The following is a 21,190-nucleotide window of genomic DNA, read 5'->3' on the forward strand; positions in this document are numbered from 1 at the left end:
CATGGCAGCAGAAAATCTGAGCTCATCCCATCTCTCCCTTTCCTAAACAAGAGCCTGAAAATAGTGCCAAAATCACTTGCTGAAAACCATAGGCTATGGCACTTCTTAGCCACGTAAAAGATGCCATTCCTCTGTTCAAAAAGCCTTCAGATTTATAGGCTGTGTGGGCTTAAAGGACTAAAGGAAAATATTTGGAAGGAAAAAGCAAGCTTTCAAGGATTATAGATTCTTCATCTTATTCTGGAAAAGTAAATCCAGTAGTAAAGAGAGAATAGAAATGTATTTACTCAGATGATGCATTTGATCTGATAGAGAGAATCAATTACAGAACAAAATGTGCTTTTTAATCCATCAGAAGATCTGGGCTGCTGATCAGATCAATCAGTCCATCTGCAATCCCCGTCAAACCTTCTACAGAAGATAACAAAGGTCAAAGAAGACTGTGGTGGTGCTTACTAATACTTAACCTCTGCTAAGATGATTCCTCAAGTTAGCAGCATGGCTTAGAAACCCCATTTCTAACCCACCTAAGCCACGCTGGCACACTGCAGATTTGCCAATGTCTTGACTGACTCTGGGCCTTTGTGCTCTGCTCAGGTGGGGATTGAAATTTTGCAACACTGAAAAGCACTGGAAGTGGACTAAACAACACTGAGGTAGATGCCAAAGGTGCCACTTTTGATGAGGGACAGTTAGTACCTAAAAGTGCCTAAACGGGGCTGGAGAAAAGTGTCTCCCACTCGCCTGCCTGATGCTGTAGATGGACACCCCTGAGCTTTCTTTCAATAACTGAGGTGCCCACAATTTTGTTTCATTAAAGAGGATGTGGTGGCAGCTCCCATTTTACTTTTCATCTACAAGATTAGTGATTATGGCAGCCACCTCATAACTATTTGGGTAATACTATTTTTGTGATCCTTAGAGGCTGACAGTTCTCTGGGAGGGTGCCCGAGTCGCCCAGGCCAGACGCTCCTCTTCTCGAGGAAGAAGCTACGCCCTGGTGCAAAGCTACGCCCTGAAGCTGAAGCTATGCCCTGGTGCAAAATCAGGGCAGGACTCCTTCTCGCCCTCCCCTTTTCTAACTGGTGAGGAGATCAGCTGTGGCCTTGCTCAGGAGGCCTCTTCTGTAATTTTACTTCAGAGTAGTAAATGGAAATCAGGGCTCTTTCTGCCCAGCCAGTGCTCCCGGGGCGAAGCTGTGGAGTCATGTTTCCACTTGTTCCCTCTCCCTGGCTAATGAGCGTTGACTCCTTCTCTTGGCAGGTTCAGGTCTTCCACAGGGAAAATTAAGGCAGTTGCTCTGCTCGCTGAGCGCCCAGGAGCTGGTGAGCATCGAGAGGGGAGAGCCTTCAGTGCGAACCTCTCCAGCTGGGAAAAAAACCCATCGCACATTTCTCTCTCTCTTGGCAAATGTTGCAGGCACCATCCACACCTGCTGTTGCCTTTTTAATGGGAAAAGGTCTGCACACGCAGCCTGTGCAGTGCCTGAGCCTGTCAGTGGGTGCTGAGCGTGCCTTGGAGATGTCTACCGGTTTTGGCCCCTCGGGGGACCTCGGCTCCACTGTGCTTGGCTGCTGGATCCTGCCGGGCTGGGTGGGAGATGGGTGCCAACAGCGCAGGCGGGAGCAGTTCTGGGCACGCACGGAGGCTGTGCTGCAGGCGCCTGGTGAGCTGTGGAGCCAAATGGGGACGCTAGGGAGCTCGGCACCTTCCTGTTTAGGCAGAGGCGAGGGTTTCGTTAGTCAAAATCATGGACTGAAATGCTACAGGTCTCCAGTGGGTCTAGCTCTAAATGACATGTCCAAGTCTGTCCTCTGGTGAACGTTTGCTGTGACTCCTTCTGTGCTACCTCAACACCGCGTATGCACTACTGTGTCCCTTGAAAGTCAAAGATTAACCTTTTCCACTCTGGTTGCAACAAGTTGTGACTTTGGCTCGGTTTCCAATCCCCCCTCCACTGGAAAGGACAAGTGGCTGCAAAAGGTGCAGCTGCGCAGTATACTGTAGGTGGTTTCCGTACCTGTGCTCAGTCTGGCAGATGTGATAGGGATATCATTACTGGAGCACTGCGCCAGAGCCGGCAAAGCCTCTCGGCAGTGCCTGCAGCTCCCGGTGGCCCAGGAGCAGGGTCCCACACCGCTGCTCGTGATGTGCAGTGTGGATGTGTCCCAGGCTGGAGCGCAGCAGTTGCAGTCATGTTTCTAACCGCTGAAGCGGGATTGCTATGTTAGGTCCTGGGCTGCTGGGATTTGCATCTTGTTTTCACAGGCTTTATGGGATGAGTAATGTAAGGAGTGTGATGAAGGAAACGTGTCTGTAATGTACAACATTATTCCTTGGGTATCAAGCATTGGGTTTCAGAGAGATTTTGGTCCAGAAAAAGATAAATTGTCATGCTTGCTCAGGAGAATGCGTAAGTAGAAGAGGAGGATTGATTTCCTCGCTGCTTTTACAACGGTTCAGTTTTGGAGTGTGAGTGCTTCCTCACACAGCTGGCGTTTGGGTGACATTTTGTCGTGTGCCGGAGCATCGCGTGCAGATGTCACAGGCGCTTGGTCGCTAGTGCAAGCGTGCTCCCACAAGCTGATGGGTAAGCCCATAGCTGTGCTGGTGATTGTACAGACAGCAAAACCGCCTCTCACTGAGATGGCGATGAGTCTGGCTGAGGCATCTCTTCCTCTTCTAGCTCACAAATCCAGTTGCAAATGACCTCCTGCTTTACGGGCAGCAGGACAATGCAGGAGAAGTGGAATAGGCTTACTATTCCTCAGCACTTCTGCTATGACTTGTGCTATATATGGAAAGAAAAATACTTTAAGTGGACCTTTGTAGTGATGTTGAAACAAGGGCATAACTGGGATAGAGAGTACACTGGAAACAGTGGCTTCGCTGATACAGAGTCCGGCTGGGAATAACAGCATCATCCTTAGTGACCATGTCCTTTCTGAACACCTTCTTGTACCAAATGTGAAGAAAGACGATGCCTTACACCATCACCAGCGTTGCATCTGGCTTCCCCTGGAGAGCAGGTGGCATCATGCTCAACAGTCAGCATCCGGTCCAGAGCAGAGAGTAAATTAGCTCTCAGCAACGAGCAGCAGAGGAGCTCCAGGAGCTCCAGGACTGCAAATAACACTTGGAGCATCAGGCTGAGAGCCTGGTGCAGCCACCCTCAGCCCATCCTCTCCTACTTCGTGCTCGGGAATGGTCTAGGGGGAAACCTTGTGCACATGCTGCTGCTGGCTTGGCCCTTTAATTCTGTGCACATCGAGAGCGTGCTGGGGCGCAGTTGCTGAGTGGCTGCTTCTTGGATGAAGACTTTACTACTGTTCAAGTATGAGGCCCTGTTTTGCTTCTCCTCCTTCTGCTCACCCTCTCCTTAAAAACAAGCAAGTCTTTCTGCAGGCCAAACCTGTGCCCCAGCGAAGGCCAGCAGCTGCCTCGGCACAGACCCCTGGCACCGCTGGGGTGCCCTGCAGGGGCTGCAGCCCTATTGCTGCACGCATCAGGTCTGCTTTCTTCATCATGTAACCCGATTTGTATTGAGAGGGGCACCAGGCAGTAGAAAAATTTGAAGACCACTGAAGTTCACTACTTAATAGAAATCCACATCTTTGCAGAGGTCAGCAAAGCTGGGAGGTTTTCATTCATGCAGGCTGCTACCAGGAAATAAAACCAAAACGTTTGGAAATGCTGAAGGCAAAGCTCAGTGCAAACCCCACATCACTTCTGAACTGGGAGGATAATTTTGCCACTGGTGCAGCTGGTGTGATCACACCAGACCAAAGGGCTTGCCTCTGCAACATCCTGCATTATACTGTGAGCTGCCTGAGTCCTTCCAGCTGACCAGTAGCATTGCAGCTTTCTGAAAATATTAATGGCTAAGATCTTACGTAGCAGAGTAATGGGAGTTTCTCTACCCAAAGACATCTCCATCTCCGAGGCTGTGGCTTTCCCCAATAAGCCACTAGATGGAGGTCCTGTCTCATCGTTTGTAACCACTAACTGAGAAAGCAAATCCAGCCGGCTGGGCTTACTGTATTAGAAAACAAAACTAAACATTTATTTGGATCTTGATACCTGATCCAAAAGATAAATAACATTGTGGGTGTATTTTCTGCTGTCGCCAGTGGCTTTGGGTTAGGCTCCGCACAGAAAAAGTCCAAGGGCTTTGGTTGCTCCTTTTTTTCTAACACATTGGTCCCAGAGGGCTTCTTCAAACACCAATGCTAGTGAAAAAGATTCCTTTGGTGCTATGGGAAGTCCTTTCTGTCAGACGAAGCAGACCACTCCGCCGCATTTTTTGGAAGGAAAAGTTGAAATGACAGAGACCATATGTATTTCTAAATGGCTATAGCCTTTTTATTCTTTTTATCCATTTTTAAGCATTTTCCCCTGAGGTCATCAAGAGCACCTCTTGTTCGTTACTTCTATGGTAGGTGCTGGAGGCTTGTCCTGAGCTCTTGAAGCCCTGAAGGGTTCGAGTGCCTCCTGGGGCCCCGGTGCAGCCGTGAGGGATCGCCCCGGCTGCAGAGGGGCTGTGGGTAGCCTCGCCTCTCACCGGGCAGCTTCATCGGCACATGATCCCCTGGAGAGCTGTGGGTACCAATTCGCTTAAAATCCAAAGCGTTGTGATTAAACCAACCTGTATTCTTTGCTAACGCTGGCCGCTTCTGCGAGCTTCTGGGCCCCTTCCCCTGACACCATGTGCGGTGATGATAGCATGAGGGGGACTAGCCATCAGGACCGTGAGCCAGAAACCCGACTGACAGGAGCACTGTAACGCGAAGAGACCAGCCTGCTCCTGAAGTCCTGCTTGCTCTGAGCACTGGGGCAGTCATTAATCACCCTAAAGTAATTTTGCAATTTCTTTATCTTGAGCCTGTCCCTGTGACAGCACCCAATGCCCGAGCAGCCAGGATCACACACGTGCACAAGGCACGGCACTGTGAGCACCCAGGGGACCGCTGGGCTGTCACCCCTCATGTGTGGGATGTGGCTCCAGGGCTCTGCAGCAGATACCTGCACTGGAAGTCAGGCTAAAACACCCCTTCCAAGTGATACTGCAACAAACAGAAACCCAGAAGGAAACATGACAAATCTGTTACAAATTTTGCTTAGGGTCCCAGTTCCTCAAGACCTCCTGATTCTGTTTGTGAGATTAAACCTGCAAGCCAAGGGGCAGCGATTTTTTTTCCCCCCCCCTCTGTGAACTGCTTTGAACAATAACTTAGAAAATGTCAGGGAGGATCACTGCATCTGGAGCATTAGTATAAAGCGAAAATATTTCAGGGGGTTTTTCAGCTCCTTGGCACAGTAAGGTGATAAATCATCCTTAAAGTGCTTTTCCAGCAAATGTGGCAGTAAAATGTGCAAGGCATTACCGTGCAGGGTGAGCAGGACTTGGGAGCAACCGCGCTTGGTGTACTGCATCTGACAGCAGACATCTGGCTGGGCTGTCAGCAGGAATGTGTCATGCTTTTTGTATCATATTGGCTTACCTTATCCACCTGATGGAGGTGAAATTCCCCGGAAACTTGGCTTCCCTTTGACTGTTGTGCTTTCCAGGCAAGTGTACTTGGTCCTGCACACCAGCGCGGCGGTGCTGGGCAGCCCCAGAGCAGCTGGAGCCAGGTCCACCGTCTGTTGCTGGAGGAGCCTCCAGCCAGAAAGGGGCCAGAGCTGAAACTCTGTTTTCAAGCCCCTGAGAATTTAAAGAAGATTAAATTTCAATTGCGAGCATTTAACTTGGCCAAACTTGACTTGGTTGTGGGTTGCATCCAAAAATGGAAATGGGCCTACTGTCTTTCTCCAGCTCAGATAAGACTGTAATCTCATCAGTGGTAATTATTCTCACTAGGTTTTAGCGGACATCTCACAAGATGTTGATCTCATTACATTTCCACAACTTTTGTCTGAATTCCCATTAGGGTAACTGAACACCTGATACCCAAAGCCCTGATTCAACCTGAGGCGTAATCCTGCACTTTAGCTTTTGGCCTTCGTTTAGTTCCCATACAAAGAAGACAGTTTTGTGCTTCATCTTGTATTTATATAGCTGTGACTATGAGACTGAAAACACTGAGTCTAGTGAAAGCTAGACTCGGTCGGAAAACTGCTCGGCTGGTTAAAGGGCACCGAGCGGGAAAGGAGCTCTTCCTACAGCTTATGTTGCTACAGAGAGCTGGACCCCGAAATACATGGGGTTACCCCAGTGCCTTGTTGACAGCTAATAGCGGATTGTGTCCTGCAATTTAAGCAGTGCGTACTGGGCATTAAGAGAAATTAATTTGGGGTGTATGGTTCCATCTCTGCTGGATCTACTTACTCAAAAAGTATCTGGTTGCAAAAAGGAGAAAGTTGGAGGTAAATCCTTAGCCCTGGAGATAAGTACACTAGAGGAGACAATTTTTTTGTCCTCCAAAACTTAGGATTTTCTTTAGCTTCGATAGTTACTGATTGTGAAAAACAATAAATTATGTTGTTTTTTTTTCCAATCAGTAATGAGGGAAATAATGGCAATGGATAAAAGTAAGTGATACACAAAGCATATTACATATAAAAATATCCAGAGGTTAAGAATCTAGTGAACTGCCCACCACTGGGCAAAGGGACGGCATTGGGAGTGAGCAGGGGAGTGATGAAGTCAACTAAGAATCGCAAATAGAGTGCTCAAAATTGCATCTGTTTCATTGCAGGACAGGTCTGTAAGAGAACTGCCCATTGCATGGTGTCATGGAAGGGTGAGAAAGGCTCCCTCTGAAGCTCTGCAATTGCCCCAAAATCCTGTGATCTGGCTGTGCAGCATTTGTTTTCCTTGGCAATCTTGTAGAGGAGCCAAGGAAATGAATGGGTAGGGTTTTCCTCCTACCTGCTGTTGTCTGCTCTATTTACTTGTCAAAGTAAAGACAAAATTGTGAGCGAGCAGTGTGGGAAAACTGACTCGTGAACAAGGTATTTAAGACAGCAAGGGACTGAAGGGAGCTATGGAGTTAAGCAGTTAGAAACGACAAGAGTTTTGCCCTGCTGATCTCCAGGAGCGCATTAGGGAGTTAAGGACATCCTCCATGAGGAGCAGCATCTCAAAGGTATGCTACCACAACATTGCTGCTTCGCTCTGGTCCTCGTGCACTTCCTTTAAAGGGCATTATAGGGCTCATAGCACATTTTCATAACATTCCTGTTTGATTAAAGAAAAAGGCCAGCCAAGATTTCAGAAATTGAATATGACATACTCTGAAAAATGCTCTATCTTCTCTGGGTCCATCACTCTGTGATCTTCGCTGCTTTGAATGCTTCCAAATGTAACTTGAAAGAGATGTGTGCCTTGACTATTGTCAACACAGGTAGTTATTGATCTAAATGATTGCTGTGAAAGAAAAGACAGTAGAGAAACCACCCTCTGCTATCCACATGTTTAGACCTCCTGTCTTATTTTGCTTGAGCTAACAGAGAAAGACATGTATTGTGGCATGGCAACAAAGAAAATCCTCTGCCTGCTTTAGAGATATTATGTAGAAGAAGGGGTTCCTATGAGCAGTTGTGATTTTTTTCCTTTTTTGTTTGTTTTGGGGGTTGAATTCTGTGCTCCTTCTGTATCTTCGTCTTTACCGTCTTTTTTGTGCTACTGGTGTGGCGTAATAGGGTAGGAGGATTTGTTCCATAAGTTTAAAATGTATGTATAAAATATATTTATTGTCAGCTTTTACTGAAAGCAATTCTGGGTTTACAGCACAAAACGTTCAAATATGGACTTGCCCTAAAATGACAGTTAGCTTTATGAGCATGCAGATTAGAATATAAACTCATTTGCCTTAGGGAGAATTTCAGACAAGATCACTAAGTTCTTTCTCTTATTTGTGTAAGGGAAAAACACAGTGCAGAATAAAAGTACATTTTTCAAGAGTAGCATGTTGCACATGTGATGAAACACTGCATTTAATCTGCTGTGAATTTACAGGAATGTGAATTCTAAGCAGCAATATATGCTGTATACTCTGTGAACTTATACAGATACCTTGAGGTTAAATGTATTTTAGAGTAGTAAGAATCAGGCACAAAAGTATCATAATTTTAGTGAGGATAAGTAATTCCCTAACTTACAGTAAAAGTGAATGCAACAAATAAAACTGGAACTTAATTGATAAATGTTGTTTCTGTATAGAAATACCTGCAAGTTGTTAGGGAGTAGCTAGCCCATGCTTTCCCCATCGCTACAGAACAAATTTTGTCGGCTACAAAGTTTTGTGTTCTTTTACCTCACAATCAAGTCTGTGGGTACTCTGCTTAAAAAATGCTGGCACAATGTGACCTAATGACAGCAGCCAAGTCTGTTCTAGGCCTTCCTGTCAGAGACATGCACGCAGCGCTCTGTGCAGTATATTAGGCACAAACCATGTAACAGCAGTAAGCTGTTTGGACCATGCCTTCCTGACCTTGTAACAGCCAGTGCAGAATAAATGTGAAACAGGACTGCATCTGCCTCAGTGCTGCTGGGTAACATGGCGGTGTGTATGTGTGCACAACATTTTATATATATCTGCATATACATAAAACAATATATTGTCAACTTGCAAAGCTGGCCAGCCAATCCAACTTGCTTCTCACACTAGGCATTTGGTACTTTCTCTCTGGAAATTATATATATATATATATATATATATATATTTTCTGTTTCCCTACCTGTGCTGAGAGGCTGCTAGGCACAGCCCACAGGCTGGATGGTTGATATACTCTCAATACTCAAAGTTAACCTAGCGTTACAGCTTCTGGGCTACAGCTGGCTTACATTTGCGCTGAGTGAATTCATGTCTGGGTGCAGCCCAAAGCTTCTTGAGAGCTCAGGCTTGCAAATATATCACAAACCATGCTTCTTGCTGCTACAAGATGGTAGAGACAGCTGAGCCTGGTAGTCTGCGAAGGTCAGGGTGCCCATGCTGGGTAACCTGCACACGTTGGTCCTGCGAGTAGGTCAGAAGCTAGACCTACATGAAAGCTTTACAGTGTAACCCTGTGGATTTGGAGATGGAGAGAAAAAAAAAAAAGAATATCTTGGGCTTTGTCCAATATTTAGTTGGACCAGGTACCAGCAGAGTGGCCAGGAAATCTGCTTTGCAGATAATTACGGAAGTGCTCTCTTTTCGCAGTGCGACTATGGTAATATGCAACTGTGTTCTGCTGAAATCTGTGATATAGACAGTAGCTGGACCCAAGAAGGATCTGCAGGGGCTTGTGGGCAGTTGTGCGTCCGCACAGGGCCCATGCGAGTGGTCCGACTCTCTCTCGGTTACGTGGGACACCGTGCTGTAACCTACAGAGGCGCTGCATGGGTTAGAGCTCGTTTGTGCCGTACTTAAAACTGCTCCACCAAAGGAAATGTTACCATTATTTGTGCTCCATTCTGCATGACGGAACTTGTTAAACACAGGATAACTTGAATTAAGTTTATATGTAACACTAAAGGATTTATACACTGCAAACTGGAAGCAAGCATGGCAATCATGCCATTGGGAACCTACAGCCCCCAGCACTCCTACCCATCTTGTCTACATACATGGCACACACCTGGGGTCAGCAAAGCTGCCTTTTTCTTGAATATTTCATATTTTGGGACAATGCAGATAGTTCAAGGAGGTGTGAGTACATAAAGTACAATATATCTCAAAGGTATGAACTTTAGGGATCTCTTGTAGGAGTTTTTAATAAGACATACAGTTTAATCAGTACCATAAGAGCTTTAATAAACAGATAAAAATGTGAATTAAACAGGTTTTAGGAAAGTACAGGATCAAAGCAGAAAATGTCTCTTTTCTACTAAACATTTGTATGAATCCCAAGATGTCCTGCTCTAAAGTTATAAATTGCAATCTTCACTAAATTAAGTTACATGCAAAATATCACAGTTAAAGCACAATACTGTTGGTATTCTATAGGAATATGGGTGTAAGACTTTCCCCATCTTTTTCCCCTTTTGTAGCAAAGGCAAAAATACTTTCCTCATCTTTCCAAAGTGAATTATTAAAGGAGGCACTGAGAAATCAAATAACCACTAAAAGCCAAAATGCTCTGCTATATCTTAATGTCACATCAAAACTTTAATGCAAATACATTTCACTATTTATTAAAGATACTGTAAATAGATTTGGACCACACCATGCTAGTTCACATCCAGATCCTCATTTAGTTTTATTTGATTATCCAGGTGAGATATCTGTTGACTGCATATGAAGAATAGAATACTCTGGGAGTATTTGCAACTTTACATTAGGTGCTCACTTATTTTTTTTCTCAATATATTTAATTCTATAGTTATTTAATTCCATAGTTACAGTTCTACTGTTTTAGCCTACTAGGAAGAGACTAAGACTTACTTGGCTTTCAAGCAAGATTTTGAAATTGAACAGTTGAACAGGGAGGATTTGAGAGTGGAGGTGTAGTCATTTTGTTGGGTTCTTGGCATGGCTGAGAAGGTGTTCTGTTAACTCTGCAGTCATACGGAGAGTTAAAAAAAATAGCCTTATATACAAAAGATATTATTGGGTTTGAAAATACATATTTTAAAATTCTTTCATTTTCATATTGGCATCTGATCATAATTAACATAAAAAAAGCCCTATGATGGACACCTGTAGCTAACCTATGGTGTACTGCTTCAGCTGCAGTAATTGTTGCATAGGGTGATCTGTATACAGAATGCGACTTTAAGAACAGTCCATAGTAAAGGGGAAAATATTCTTCAGAACAAGTTTATCAAAGGTGTGCTCTTGTATTTGATCTATCAAATATGGATCTAGGTTCAATCCTTGCTTCTCTGTCAGATGCTGAGTCAATAACTGACTCTGTGCTGTGTCATGTCTCATTGTAAAATGGAATCAGCATTCCTCTTCCCAAATTCACTCAGAGGTCTGTCTGCCCTGGAGACCTTAATTACATCTATGCACAGCAACCAACCCTATCTGCAGCCTCTACACTGAGATTTATTTCTACTCATAACGCAGAGGAAAATTAATATGACATATTCTCAGACAGCTCAATGGTTCTGAGCTTATAGGACTGAAAGTATAGTAACGGTTATTTGTTGCTGTGATAGTAATAATCTGTAAATTGGAATATACAGAAGAAAACATCTGTTGAATAAGGAGAACTTTTCATTAAAGCGTGGCTCCATCTAGCAAGGTGCCCAAACAGAAGTGACTCCAAAGCAGTGATTGCTTGTTTTGATAATGAAGTTTGGTTATTATTTATGCAATACATAATGCCTCTCTGAAAAGCTTTCTAGGGAGCATATTCGTAATGGTGAATCAAGGTGTTCTGATACTAGCAAAATACAAAACTACTTACAAGATCAAAAAGCAAATGAACTAACTGAAGTAGCAATGCATTTATAGGTTCAGATTAGATTCTTAAAGGCTTATGGAACTTGAAAATATATTCATGATGTTGGTTTCTGGAAACAAAATATATTGGGTATTTTTCTTTGCCTTTTTTAAGCGTAGACAATCTAGATTTTGCTTGTTCTAGTCAGAAGAAAGCTCAGTTCCTGTCCAGGAGCCTCTTCCGCAGGAGCCGGAGCCTGGACATGACCACGTCCCAGTCTGCGTAGGCCCCCTCCAGGTGGCGAGTCACTGTGGCTCCCGACTGGTAGCTTCGGCGACCGTGAAGCAGGCGCCAGTTATCAAATGTTACTATGTCCCCTATAATGAGATTGCACTAAGTTTAACATTCAATGTGTCACGCTTCGTTCCTTCAAACAGATAACGTTGGGGCAGATTCATGTCAACAGATAGGGAGTGATAATTTCAAATAGCTCAGGCTGGAGAGCTCTGCAAGCACACAGCGACTCTACGGTAGCATTAATTTAGCTGGTCATCCTCAGATGGAGAGGGCAGCTCCTTTTTGAACTCTACTTCTTCTGTTGTACAACCAGGAGTTTGGCTTATCCCATGGACAGATTGGGAAGAAACCAGCTGGGAGATCTTAGACAGAACAATTAGAAAAGCTTCTTTATAAGAAGGAGCCTGATTAAAAAGAGCATCTGCCAGTAAAAGAGACTGAATATTTCTTCCCAGATGCTGGGAACTATGGAGAAAAGGAGTCTGCTGAGGTTGTGTGAGAAAGATGAGACCAAAATAACATACACTACATCTAAGTTGCCTTTTATTTGAACTTTACTCTTTTTCATGTATCCTTGTGTTTTCCATTTGGAAGAAGCTGTGTTGAAGCACAGGGATGATGCAGGATACGGGGCTGAGCTGGGCGTCCATAAGCAGGGCCGAGCCGAGGGCTGCCGACTTGCCCAGCCAGCAGCAGGCAGGCGCCGGTGGTGGGAAGCACGATGCAGTGGGAATCCCTGCGGGGAAAAGCTCGCCCCTGGTGCAGCGGTGGCCGCGGGGATCCCCGGAAAGGACAAGGGGCCAAAGTCACTAGGAGAAATCTCACTGGATCACTCTGGCACTTCCTATATTGTACGCCCCTGCGTTATTGTCCTCGTTAGAAGAATCTTAAGAGTACGAAGTCAAGCCATCAAAAGTTACGAAATGACATAATTAAGGCTGGCTTGCCATTTTAATTTTTCTCCCCTGTGTGTCACCAAAACCACTAATTACATAAACTTGTACTCTTTCTTTCCTTCTCTCCCTCCCCTCTGCCACCCTTCTGGCTCATTAATTGATGGGATGGATGGTGCTAGTGTAATATATAGTATGTATTTTACCATTTATTATGTGGTCTTATAAATTATTTTATTGCATGCTCCCAATAGAGAGTGATTGATTTCCTCATAGACATTTTTAAGGTACTAACATTGTAGTATGTGAGGTAGTCAGACACACTAATTAATTTACTTTTGTAACATCTCTGAGAGATGAGAAATTATTTATATCTTTCTTTAATACTCAGAGAGTGAAAGAACAGAGATTAAGGTCAAAGTAGTTAAATATATGCAAAGATTGACTTTTAAAGAGGAAAGAGCATTTTTTTCAGCATGTTTTATGTTCAGGACACAGCCTTGTACCACTTCAGCTGAAGTTGAAAGCACTTAGCACTTCTGCAAATCTGCCTCCGGATGTCTTGCACAGGCTGCCCAGAAAAAGCAGCCTAACAGCCATGGACTTTCATAACTCATCTAGTATTATGCAAGCATTCGGTGTCTAAGCAAAGAAGATAACTGAATTCCCTAGAGTGCTGTTCAGCTTCTTTCACCATAGTGTATCTGCATCATTTTCTAGATGTTTTGAAATTCCTACAGCAACTATGATGTTGCCCTACTAGCAAACTGAAGTGTCATAATGAAAGCCATAGCATTTTGCTAATGTCCATACTCTGTATCAAATGAAGCAGAGGAAAAAATATGTTATTATGGATCATTTCATGAACAGACACTGAATTAGGATGGCACAGTAGCCTTACATCTCACATTTCCTAATTGCGGAGCTATTGATACGAGAACATAAAATTTCCTATTTCTTATGGATTTTCAATGTCATATAAAGACACATTGGACTAATCAATATATAGGATCTATCCCTTCCCCCCTTTTTTTTTCTTCTTAGTGTAACAACAGCAAAAGACATGTATGAAATGTCTGTAAGACTACAGTATGAAACGAAATAGGTGATAAAAGGACTGACATTTCCTTTCACTACTAGAATAGTGCAAATTGCTCAAGTGTTTTGACTATTAGGAAAAGCATGTGAAAAATCACTGCAAACAGAGGTAATTTACTCACTGACCTGGTTTCATCTTGTAAGTAAACTTGTGTTCTGTGCTGTTTAATAAATCATCAAATTCCTTTAGAGCTGCATAAAATGGCCGCACTTTTTCAGCTGGTACGTCAAACACTGTGTCTCTTGTTGCGTTATTATAATTGATGCGAACGGCTTGACCTCTGTCATCTACGCTGTGAGACAGAGAGGGAACAGAAAAAAGCATTACTGTGTTGTTACTGAAATGTTTTAACGTGGTCAAAGAACAACAGAAGTCTCCTGTGAAATTTCACTATGTTTCTCCAGTGAAATGAAGTGCTGTGCCAAGGGATGCTCTCACGGCACAGTTCCTTCGTTTTAGGTTGTTATTGCGGTGGAATTTGATAGTTTGCACTAAGCAGGAGAAGTGAGAATCGGAAGGAAGCGTACACTTAATACTCTCAAAAATCTATATTTTATATACTTTAAATGTTGAATCATAAGCTTTTTAAATTCAGAAGTGATTATGAACATTTAAATTTGAGATGTTTATAATACAGTTCTTAATCCGAATGCTTCAAATTACGGCCTCCCTTTGGTGCAGTACAGATGCACATCGACTAGAGGGTAGTTGCAAAGCCGCTTAGCTGCTGCTAAGCTTGTTTGCAGTTCCCGGGAGCTCCCGGGAGCGGCTGGCGAGGCGGGAGCCGGCGAACCGCGCCGCCGTGTCAGGAGACAAGGAACAAGTCACACGCTGCCCGTGTCGGACAAAAGAACAGGGACTAAGTTAAAACCAAGCTTCCCCACAGGGTGGCAGGAACGGACCTTCTCCCATCCACGTGCAGTCCATGATACACCAGGGTTTGGGGGGTTTTCTCAGCATCATTGTGTTTTTGAAGCTACTCACTCTATAATCCTTTGTTTGCATTGCATAGCAAAATCACAGTAGTCGACCCCAACATCTGTATAGTCTACGGCAGTAGAGGACAGGATCTGAAATGCTTGAGGATTTTGTTTCTTCAGCTTATTGGCTACATGAAATCCATCTACAACTTCACTTTCACCTCCTGCAGCTGTTTGCTTTATACAGTGAAGAAACTGAACCTGTAATGAAGCAACAGCTCATTATAAGAATTAGCTTGCATATTTAACATTTCATTAGCATCAATTCCCTCATATTTATTGTTTTTTTTTTTTTTTAAGTGAAAGATGGAGTCTGCATTACTGCAGTTTCACAGCTGCCTGACACCATTATCACAAAGGCATAAAATTAAAGTAACATGTTCATAAAGCCATCCCATTTGGGATATCTTCTATTACTTGAAACCCCTGTTTATTTCCTGTGAGTCAACTGCAAAGCTCTGGTGTCACTTTTTTCTTTTCTGAGTCACTGTTCACTGTGGTCATATAAATTTAAATGCACTGCAGTCTCCCTCCTTATCTCCACAAAGAGGTTTATTTTTCTCTTGCAGAAACTAAACTCATTGTCAATTATCTGCTCATAAGGGGAAATCATGGCTCATAGAAGGCAACAGGCCCAGTATCTCTATAATGAAATAGGATTAAGAAAATTTCATTTCACTTCACAATGTATACAAAATTGCAAAGGAGTTGGGCAAGATAGAGCAGAAAGTCAAAACTCTGTTCTCTGTTGCACCAGTGTAAACCTGAATTACTGATCTGGGTAGTCAAACTCCTGATGATATTAAAGAGTTCAGGATCACGCAAAGTGTAACAATTCATCTCAGTGTAACTAAACAAAATCTCTCCCTCATACCAATGCAGCCTTCTTTAAAATCTCAAAGACTTATTTCTGAGACCATTGGGAGGAAAAAAAATGGGGGGAAGAGGGGAATGGGGGAGAAGAGGACAGAGTTTGCACCAGTCTCCCTTTTGCCCAGGTTCATTGAATTACTATTCTTCCTCTAATCTTCCTTCCTCTGGAAAGGATAAAAGCTAGTTTATTCATGCAGTGAAGCAGCTCTCCGCCCTTCCGTGGTCGTGCTTGCTCCGGCCGACACAAGGCTGAGCCCCCGCGCCCGGACAGGGAGCACGAGGCAACCCGCATGCTCCTTCGGTGGTGCAGCCTGCCTCCTCTCCGCGTGGGGTCAAACAGGGCTCGGTGCCGCGGAGCGGGGCTCTAGTAACGACCTGCATGCTGAAATGGCCCTGCAGAAACCTTCAAAGCGAGCATTTGGTTCACAGGAGAAGGTAGCTTCATATTCTAGGGAGCTAGTGCTTCTAGTACTTCTAGTAGATCTAATAATCACTTTTTTATTAGGACATCTCCTACAAAAATAGTTGCAAGATCAAAACCTAGGAAATCTTCAAGCTATTTTTATAGGAGGGATCTGAAACTAACTATCATCCATTTGCAAACATTATTTCAGATCTTTTATTAAATAATGTCTTAAGTGTTCAAATATTGCAATAACTATGTAAATTAAGAAAACCACACATTTAGGACAGTGATAAAAAACCAACAAAGTGCTTTAGTGTTTTTATTTCATAGAAGCATTTTTGAATGAAAAGGTTAGGCTCATTTTCTAATGTTTGCAGTGGTATGTGAGCTTTGGCACAGACAAAACAGTAAGCTAATTCACATCTGTTCCCTAGCAATGAAGCCCTATTCTTATTCCACAGTAATGAACAGCATCTAAATGAGTTTTAACAGGTAATATTAGTTTGAAATATTTGGCACTTACTCATGGATAAATCACATAGGCTTTTTATTTAATTATAGAAACAATCGATACAAAATACCCAAAACACCTTAGAAGGGAAAATTGCAGGTATGAAGCTTACGGATGCAAACTTCCACAGGATTATCTTTGCTTCTTTGTACATGCTCGTCTTGCTTTTCAGTTCTCTGGTGAATTACGTGGATTAGGATTTGATATGATAGCAACTAGGTAAGAATATACTTCCTGTGATTAAAGTGGTGGTTTTCCAGCTTTACAGAATGCCCCTTGTCTCATCTGTTATGAAAGGGCAACTAAGAGTCTAAAGTAATTGAGTTAGTAGAAGAGGGAATATAACACCTTAATCACATTTCCTCTAATTTGCTCACCTCCTGAGTTGAACAGACTTGTCCTACAGCTTCACAGCTTGACTATAGCATTTAGACACCCAACTTCTTCAATAAAATGAAAGCAGTATCAAAAACGCATACAGGACCCTAATGCTCTCTTTTCCATATGGTAATATTCTCAATACTTTGTGGGTTTCTATTTAAAAATTGTGGGACACAACTTTATGGTGTGTTATGCAGAACTTATATCATATGTACATATTGCTTACACATGTATTTATGCATTGTTATATACAGACTAATATCTGTATTTTTGTATTGCTCCTTTAAACCAGAATTCAGAGTCACCAAACGCTAACCTTACGCTAATTCATATGTCACACTATAGGAACAATTCCCTCTCCCTTTTTGCATTGTGGAAAAAATGGTAGGTTCCTCTTACCCCAGGTGGATGCTGCAGAACAGGGTAATCAGTGTGAAAACTTAGCTTCCCGCTTGTATAAGCCACATTGTTAGCATCTGTTTTGTCTTGCACTTGCCAAGTTGGTCTTTATAATGAAAGGGAACAGACAAAACATGTTAAAGCAGCCAGCCAATATGCCAGACAGTACACACTGTAACTATGAAATCACAGTGCAAAAGAGCTATCCCATCCTTGATGAACATAAAAATGTTGTAAAATTACAAGGAAACGATTTGGCAGTGTCCCCCACAGCAAAGGCAGATTATTTCAGCAAGGCTGGCAATTCTGTTTTCACCAGCCTTAGATTCACGCTAGCAACTGAGTGTGTAGAGGAACGTGGGGCCGTGGTGCTCCTCCTAGAAGACTGACAGCTTTCCTTTGCCAGAGGTGGTACTTTGCTGAATGCAAAGATCAGATGAAGAAACTAATAAAGAGGTACCTTTTTATTATCAACGTTCCATTTTTTCCTGCCAGGTTAGAGTATGTTATCAATGAAATGTGAAATTGTTAAAGCTATGAATTTTCCCCCCAAAATTAATTTTAAAACTTTATGATCTTGGAAAATACAGAGTAACCTTTGCAGTGAGATATTTCCTGTGAGCTGCATATTTGCCATAAAAGGAAAATGTCTTGATGAAAGACTTTGGCACTTCTTCCCTTTCTCTGATATTCTTTCTGAGAACTAGCCCCATTTGGCTTACTATAATTTATCTGTCTTGAAATTTGAGAAAATTCAGTAAGAAAGTTTACTGACAACTGCAAAAAAACCCAAACAAACCCAAAACAAAACCAATCCCCTACCCCGGCTTAGTTATATAACAAACATGTGAATACACCAAATTGCAGCACAATCAAAATCTGTTTCAAGTGACACACCAGGCAGGAGAATATAAGACCAAGAATGACATGTTTTGTTTGCACAGGGTTCACATGATCAAAGACAGTTCTCAGCAAATACATGATATAGATCCAGACATATGTCTGGGAAAGCGTAAGCTACCATATGCAGTCCATGTAATCATAGGAGCATAAATAATTTAAAAGAAAAATATGAAACTCATTTTCCTTTGGAATTACTACAGACCAAACATGTTATGTTTTTCAGGGTGTGTGTGTCAAGTATTACTTCTTAATAGTACTTAAAAAAAAAAAAAGAAAATAACAAGCTAAAGAATGAGCAGACCAAATTGATTTATATACAGTATGCAAACACTTTTATTCTAGGAGTTATATTTAGCATAGGCACTATGCAAGATACTAAAACAAAATTTCTGAAAATGTCAGGTGAAAAAAACTTTGAATATTTGCAAATGCGTTTAACTGCTTGGGAAATATCCTTTAGATTGGATGGTACAGCACTTATTCATCAGTGCGTGACTTCAGTACTCAAGTAGGGTATCTTCAACCACATTCGCATAACTCCCAATTTTACAGCCAAAAATGAGCCCATCATCCTTGTCATTAGTGTTGATGATAGTTTTGTTGACTATCTCTTTAATTAAGAAAAGCTCCAGTTTCATTTAACATTTCTAAACCAATTTACTACATTTTAATTGTCTTGTTTATGAGAGAATATATACTATTGCCAGAATGGTAATACTTTATAAAATCATTGTGATGTTTTTCAAAAAGAGCCAGTGCTTTCATGCTGTTACATTTTGAGACGGGAGCTAATCCCCGGGAACATTCCTGCCACACAAGAAGATGCTGCCACAGCACAAGTTACTGACTTGAAGTCAGCAATGATTAAATAGAGAAAGCGATGCCAATACAGTGCTCAGCTTTGAATATGAAAAAAATCAACCTTACTTTGTTGAAGCATTAACTGAGCTAAAGTAACTGAGTAAAGAGCAAAGTCACAGGGAGAGCTGTTAACATTAAGTGCACAAGAAGTAAAGGACTAAAATGTGGACAATGTCAGAGGACTCTGGTCCCTTGGAGAGAGCAAAGCAGGTTGCAATGGTTACGGGGTTAGTAATTAGAGTCAGATTTCAACATCAGTTGCACAGGCTACCTAGCAGGATATTTGGCACCGGCCAGGTGTAGCAATTTTTTGCATTAAGTGGCAATGTGAGCTCAGCGTTCCTGAGCAGAAAACTGGTCTGTCTGTCACATCTTTAATTTTGGAAAATGGTTGCATTAGGAACTGAAGTCATGCTTAAATCATCTGGTCTTGTGCTTTATTAAAAAAACCTTAGTCTCATTCATGAAGAGGTTTGGGAACTATGTCCTTCTCTTGAAGCTAAACCCTTTGAGAGATGCAGACTGACTATTTCACACAGATTATCAGGGATGCAGAGGAAGCCTTTTACACCACCGCAAACCCTAAATAAGGTTTTGGAGCAGGGGAGGAGCACAAGTTCTAGGGCAAAAGACTTTGGAGAAATAAATTACAATATGACTTGACAACTTGTTAATATAGTTGTGTCTCTGTAACGTAATAAAGAGGTTAATCTGAAAATTATGGAATCCCTTGATGATGTTATACAGCTGATACAGATAATGTTTTCACTTTCCCTAGTAACAACATGTTAGGTAGCATGTACCAGACATCCACACAAGACAAATGCTTGTGTGTTTTCCATTTGTCAGGGCAGTATTCATTACTATTACATTTTAATGAAAATTCATGGTCCAGTTGAGGTATTTGTTTTATTTGGCAAGCTTGCCAGTTTCAAATGTATCTTTTTATTTACAATATTTGATAGGTCTTGTATTTGGCTGCTAGTAAAATAGCAGGGGAATTACCAACAATTATTATTTTATTACAGTTGTAAAAAAACACCTCAGAACTGCATGTAAGTAATAAATGAACTTGAGTGTTAGAGGTGAAGAGAAGGGTTGTAAAATGCTGGTCTAGAGTCTGCTGTTAAGACTGAAAACTCAAGAGAGTTTTTGCTACTGCAAGGAGTATGTAAGAACACTAAGACCAGATGATACAATAATCGTATCTGAAGATGAAACAGGTTATTTTGGGGAACAGGTACTATGGGGACAGAAGTCTTTTCTCATCTGTAATATTTTTAGACTGTATTCCAGCTATAAATGGCATCAAAACCAAAAATCTTGCTCCTTAGAAATTATTTGTGGAAAAAATCATATAAAAATCAAAAAATAAGCCCAAATCATCAAATAAAGTACTGCTCAAGATTTCACATGAGGAACGGCACATTTAACAAATACTGGTTTATTAAGCCATTTGAATACAACTCTGTAGCTGTTTTCTGATATGTTTAGCACGTTGCCACTTCATAAAAATTTTTATTAAAACATCTGAAACTATTTTTGTGACCTAAATTTTAAAAAATGCTTTATAGATAAGTTCTTAAACCATTAAAAGCAACATAAAATGGAAATCACTCTAACATGGAGGACCAAACTAAGGTTCATTCACAACTTCAACACAACAGTTATGGCACAATCCTGCTTGTATTTTCCAATACTTGAATAAATTTTCTCCCCCCACCCCCCTTTTAGTAGGACAAACCCTGGTCCAAAGACTCATCTAATGAAACATTTCAAAACATTAATCATTAACATCGCCAGGAGGGTGACAAGAGCAGCTGAACATTGCTAAAGATATTATGCTGCAACACGTGTGCCTGTGTGCATGCATGTGCATGGTTGGGAGGAAGGAGACTTAGCTGATACTTGTGCAGCAAGACAGCAACTACTTTGAGGTTTAATATTTTGCAACCCAACTTTCTATTTACAGCCTTTGTAATTAGGGAAGTTCCTTTTAAACAGAGGAAAAAAAATAAGCCTACAAGAATTCCCAATGCATTGAGGACTAAATGCTCAAAACCAGTATCTCAGATAAGGTTGCAAATGGTGCACATGCAAACAGATGACACTTGTTGACAAAACATTTATTCCGTAGACTTCATCCAAGGCTAAAAGTTGTCAGTGGCAGGGGCAGAGTGTCTCTTTCTAATGACTTGAATAAGCTTTGGGTCAAGGTTCATCTATCAGGTAATAAACTCTTCTTGTATGCATCCTTTGGAGGATAATTAA

At 42.0% G+C, this 21,190-nt stretch overlaps 1 protein-coding gene across 6 annotated transcripts in view; it reads right to left on the reverse strand.

The window, feature by feature from the left end:
- Nucleotides 1-9,727: 9,727 nt before the first annotated feature.
- The window catches only part of BBOX1 (gamma-butyrobetaine hydroxylase 1), a 94,498-nt gene continuing 83,035 nt past the window's right edge, over nt 9,728-21,190 (reverse strand). For all 6 annotated transcript variants that reach the window (XM_067296233.1, XM_067296232.1, XM_013959379.2 and 3 more), the window contains 4 exons: nt 17,156-17,261; nt 14,590-14,786; nt 13,731-13,897; nt 9,728-11,693 (listed from right to left, as the gene is read on the reverse strand). In XM_067296233.1, coding sequence (XP_067152334.1) covers nt 11,533-11,693; nt 13,731-13,897; nt 14,590-14,786; nt 17,156-17,261 — 631 coding nt within the window. In that variant the 3' untranslated portion in view covers nt 9,728-11,532. The remainder of the gene's footprint in view (nt 11,694-13,730; nt 13,898-14,589; nt 14,787-17,155; nt 17,262-21,190) is intronic.

This window comes from Apteryx mantelli, chromosome 4 (assembly GCF_036417845.1).
Source record: "Apteryx mantelli isolate bAptMan1 chromosome 4, bAptMan1.hap1, whole genome shotgun sequence".
NCBI classification, from domain to species: domain Eukaryota; kingdom Metazoa; phylum Chordata; class Aves; order Apterygiformes; family Apterygidae; genus Apteryx; species Apteryx mantelli.